Source organism: Carassius auratus, unplaced genomic scaffold (assembly GCF_003368295.1).
Source record: "Carassius auratus strain Wakin unplaced genomic scaffold, ASM336829v1 scaf_tig00031959, whole genome shotgun sequence".
NCBI lineage: Eukaryota > Metazoa > Chordata > Actinopteri > Cypriniformes > Cyprinidae > Carassius > Carassius auratus.
The window spans coordinates 375,001-380,000 of NW_020525964.1; the positions used below are offsets into that span (position 1 = coordinate 375,001).

The 5,000-nt window shown below is 43.0% G+C and overlaps 2 protein-coding genes across 2 annotated transcripts in view; both read right to left on the reverse strand.

Annotated features, from left to right (window-relative positions):
- LOC113080754 (arylsulfatase B) overlaps positions 1–4,202 on the reverse strand; it is a 5,159-nt gene extending 957 nt beyond the window's left edge. Inside the window, exons 1-6 of the mRNA XM_026252817.1 lie at positions 3,230–4,202; positions 2,270–2,456; positions 1,995–2,185; positions 1,679–1,886; positions 266–509; positions 87–157 (exon numbers count right to left, since the gene is read on the reverse strand). Coding sequence (XP_026108602.1) covers positions 87–157; positions 266–509; positions 1,679–1,886; positions 1,995–2,185; positions 2,270–2,456; positions 3,230–3,478 — 1,150 coding nt within the window. The 5' untranslated portion in view covers positions 3,479–4,202. The remainder of the gene's footprint in view (positions 1–86; positions 158–265; positions 510–1,678; positions 1,887–1,994; positions 2,186–2,269; positions 2,457–3,229) is intronic.
- Positions 4,203–4,595: 393 nt separating this feature from the next.
- LOC113080753 (dimethylglycine dehydrogenase, mitochondrial-like) overlaps positions 4,596–5,000 on the reverse strand; it is a 10,812-nt gene continuing 10,407 nt past the window's right edge. The window contains exon 16 of the mRNA XM_026252816.1: positions 4,596–5,000. This exon is cut by the window's right edge and continues 222 nt beyond it. The gene's annotated coding sequence lies outside the window, so the exon portion shown is untranslated.

Genomic DNA, 5,000 nt, shown 5'->3' on the forward strand with positions numbered 1-5,000 from the left:
GAAGGAGACACAGAGGACAGAACAGCTCAGGTGCGTCTGCTGTTAAACCGGGTTCTGGTCTGGGTGTGAACCGCTCTCTGACTCACATGGAGCGGTGTCCACATACAGCGGGTCGATGTTGTGCAGAAGCTCGACTCGAGGAGACGCTTTCCCGCGACTGAAAGCACAAACACACACTCAGACACACTTCCTGTCTGCAGGCACAGCTCGTCTGATCATTAGGATGAAGTGATGATGATGATGATGAAGAGCAGCTCACGCTCACCTGATAGCCCCCCACACGTCGAACCCGTCCAGAGGTTTGGTTCCATTCGTCGACGCCCCGGCCAGACCCACAATCGTAGGCAGCCAATCAGAGACGTGGATGAGCTCTCGACTGACAGCTCCAGGCTGCTCTATGAGTGGGCCGCTCACAAAGGCCACGCCCCTGACTCCTCCCTCCCACAGAGACCACTTCCTGCCACGCAGAGGCCAGTTGTTTCCTCCCGTCAGGGTCTGACCGCCGTTATCTGGCCGACAGAGAGGAAACAGCGCCACCTTGTGACGGATCAGGCTTTCTGTGCCAGGCTAAGATGGGTTTAAAAGTACAACTTGTCCATTTGTTTTCAAACCATCTTCCTAAATATGAATAAACAATAATTGGTTTGAAGATCTCAGTAAGTCTTGTTTTCCAGTGAAAATGTCTGAAGAATTATAAACCAACCATACATTTCCCCGAGAAGAAAAGTCAGATAAAACAAGCCGTTTCTGCTTCATGTGAGGTTCTGATTAAAACAAGAACAAATATCTCAGAGAAATCTTCATTAAAGGGGAACAAGTGTTCATTCTTCACTGACAGATATTTGTTCTTGTTCATTTCTCCTCAAACAAGCGGTGTCGCCAGACCGGCTGGGTTTCTGATTTTGACTGGGGCACTGATTACGTTTCTTAATTCTGATCTTTTGGGGGGTTTTGTCTACATATGCATCGGCTTGATCTGCTGTCGACACTGAAAACCATGCTTTTGGGTTTCTGAGGGTTAAATGAGTTTGTGCAGTCTTTGGCTGCTGTTTGCAAATAGTTGACATACTTTAGGTTTGGACATTTCTGTAATTGCTTGTTCTCTTTTACAGTATTTGCCATGTTCAGATGTATTTCCTGTTGCACTGTTCTAAAATGCCCAAAACATTTACTGCTGAAAGAATGTGATAAAGTTTTATCAGGTTTTTTTAAAGAGTGTTTCGACCATCGACTCAATCTGGCAACCCTGAAAACAAGACTTCATTTCTTGATTTACTTCTCAAGTAAATGTATCTTGATTTAAGGTTTAGATATTGATACTGGAAAACAAGATGAAGATATTGAGGAAGATAAAATGTTTTGCAACATTTAATGGCTTGACTTTAAGAAATTAAAACTTAAGGCTCAGATTTAAGACTTTTAACCCACAAAACTCATTCATCTTGACTGATTATGCACGTTTACTCTCTGACATGATGTGGAATACATCATTTGATTCTCCTTTGAATACTGTCTTAATAATTAACATCTTCCATAAGAGCACCAACAAAAGTTGATTGAAATATTGAATCTATAAAGTACTCGTGAGCTCTGATGATAAATACAGGTCTCCCTGGAAGAAGAGCTTGTGTCGTCTCAGTGGGACTCTCCTGGCTGGTCTGGCTGGTTCTCTCTGTACCTGTTGAGAAGATGAGGACGGTGTTGTTCCAGAGCCCTGAGTCCTGCAGCGCCTGGCTGATGTTCCCCACCGCCTCGTCCATGGCCGACACCATCCCGGCGTACTCGCGCCGCCGCTGCTCCTTGATGAAGCTGTAGGGGGCGACGTAGCGCTCGGGGACCTGCAAGGGGCCGTGAACCGCCTGCAGCGCCACATACAGGAACAACGGCTGCAACACAAGACAAACGCTCAGAAACCACGGACAGAAAGACCAGAGACCGGAGCAAACCTGCAGCAACACATCTGATGAGAGACTTGTGTGTGTGTGTGTGTGTACTTTCTCAGGTGTGTGTCGTGTGATGATGTCCGTGGCTCTCTGGGTGAAGAGTTCAGTGGAGTAGAGTCCGGTGTAGTTGACGGCCGTGTCCTCTCCGTCTCGCAGGTCCAGAGCGCAGCGCGTCACGTTCAGAGGAGTGATGAAACTGCACCTGGTGTGATTGAAGTAGTCCTCCGAACCCGTCAGGTAACCTGCAGACACACACAACGACACGCGTGTCACATGATCCAGCTTTTGACTGGTCTGTTCCTGGTTCCTGAGGCTGAAGCGCGTACCGAAGAAGCTGTTGAATCCTCGGCGTGTGGGCAGACAGGCCTTCCTGAACATGCCCAGGTGCCACTTGCCCACCATGTGTGTGTGGTAGCCAGCGTCCTGCAGGAGCTCGGGCAGCAGCTTCTCGTCCAGAGGAACACAGTAGGGCTGACACGGCCAGATGATCTGATGCTGCAGACCCGTGTGAATCTGACACACAATCAGACCGTACTCATCACATACCACGCTGCTTCCAACAATACCATGAGAAAACTGGACAGGCTTTGGACACACGTCAACACACGCTCATGCATATTCAAAGGAAATTCATGAAAAATTAAACGCATTAGTAGAAACAACATTCTATGCCCTTTTTGACACAACAGATCACATTCAGGAAATTAATTAGATGTTACATTCTCAATAGGGTTCAATTCAATTGCAGTCATTGTACTTATTTCATTCCTTTTTATGGACAACTGGTATGTAATAAATACTTGAATTGTTAAATATAACCAATAAGTGTTGTACAGAATACACACATGCACATTTATAGGTATTTCACACTAAAAATACACTAAAGAATCTACTTAGAGCTGTCATATTAACTTTATTTCATTTTAATTCTACTTCCTCAAACTCAAACCTCATGACTGACACCACAGATCTTATTCAGGAACTGAATTCAGTTCAGTTTCAGCTCGTTACTGCTGTACTACAGTGTTGCCAGGGGCGCGTTTTTCCCGCGGAATCGGGCTACTGTTACACTCACTGTTACAATGTTGCGTTGCCGCGGCTTGTTTTTCATGTGTTAAAGCGACCAAGATAACGAGAAATTTTACCCCTGGAAAGCGAATTATACCAGTGAAACCGCGCCAAAAACGTGCATTTTAACTCACGGAACGCGATTTTTAGTCAGGGTCGCGATTGTGCGCAATGTGCGGGTTCTGTGGTGAAACATGGCACCCCTGGAGGGTTCTGACCTGGTAGCGGCCCGTCATCAGCTGGTTCCGGGAAGGAGTGCACAGCGGCTGCACGTAGTAGTTCTCCAGCCGAACCCCGCGCTCGGACAGACGGTCCAGATGAGGAGTCCGGATCTCAGAGCCGTGGTAGCCCACATCATTCCAGCCGAAATCATCCGCCAATATCAACACGACATTCGGCGGTTTGGCCGCGACACGGGCGACAGATACGAGCAGAAAACACAGCGCGAGTCTCCTCAAAGTCATCATGAGAAGAGGAAGAGTCGCTCTCGAACATCTGAAAAACTCCTGTCACAGTCTGAACTAAAAGAGAAGTCAGAACTGTGATAAACTCCCGAGTCTCAGCCCATGAAAATTACTTCCGTTACGCTGACGTTCCGAGGAACTGGTTATGAATATTAATGAGCCTTCGGTCGCATAGCGTAATTAATATTCATGAACGACGTTTTCCGTCTTCTTAGCTCTTCTGTTATGTACAAATGTTTTGGGGTCAAATTGATCCCAATTATTTAAATATACCTATAAATTGCTCAAAATGACAATATCATTTATTTGTATTTATTACACTTTACCTACCTGAAAAATAACTTCTTTAAATATATAACCCTAACTGCTATTTTCTCTGAATCACTTACATCATCCAAATATTGGGCTAACACCTCACTCAGTGTATCCTGTGGTCTTTTATCTTTAGACAGAGAATGACAGTCAAACCTGAACTTTTTGACATTTTGGAGACATTTGATTGGTCCCCATGAGGAAAATAACCTTTTTGTTTTAGAAGTTGTTTTGGAAATGCAGAATGTTTTATGTGATTGGTTGTGTTAGGGGAAGGAAATTCAGTTATTACAGTATAAAAAGTATTATGTCTATGGAAAGTCTACATAAGTTTTTTTAAACACATTGTTGTATGAAATAGTAGATATAAAGATATATGAAACTCCGAAAAGGACAAAAAAAATCGCTTACATATTCAGTCCAGTAATAATGAAATGCCAAGGCATAAATTATATTTACTCATTAAATATTTAGTCATGAGAGGCAACAGAGAAATTAATCAGGAAAAGGTAAAACGCAATAGAAATTTATTCTGCATATGTTAGATCTTTTTTTTTTCACCCAAAAAAGTGATGTGGTCAATACGAGAGCAGACATCACCAGACGGGTCATTTTAAAAACTCTGAAACACAAGATGTGAATGTTTATCAATTTGGCTAATACATTTAGGTTTAAAGATATAATTATTTTATTTTTTAGAGAAGTCACAGTTGCTTTGGAGTCAGTTTGACTGTGTTGTGTTCCTACTGTGGGCTCATCTGCTCATCTGTACATAGTGTGATTTATTATTAATGTGTTTACTGAGTCAAGAGGGAAAGTGTGTTTATTGACAATGAAAACACACACTACAGAGAGACAGAAATAATCAGAGGTCGTTCAAATATTCGGATGATCCTAGAATCTGTAATACTGAGATAACTGTGCTTTATTAAAGTCGTAAGACTCATCAGTCAGTCTGATCCCACAAGAACACACAAGTGTAAAATACTGACTGTGGAAATAATTCACAGAATATGACATTAAGACACAATGTTTAGCAGCAAATCTTCACAGTTTTCAATTAAAACGATTAAAGGATTTAAAATCTTCAACCTTCAGGTTTCCATATTCTGGCACATTTGCAATCCTTTTCTGATTTTCCTGTAGCTTGCACCTGATTTATTGGTTTGATATTTCCTGTTCTGTTGTGACATCAGTGAATGAGCTCAGGATT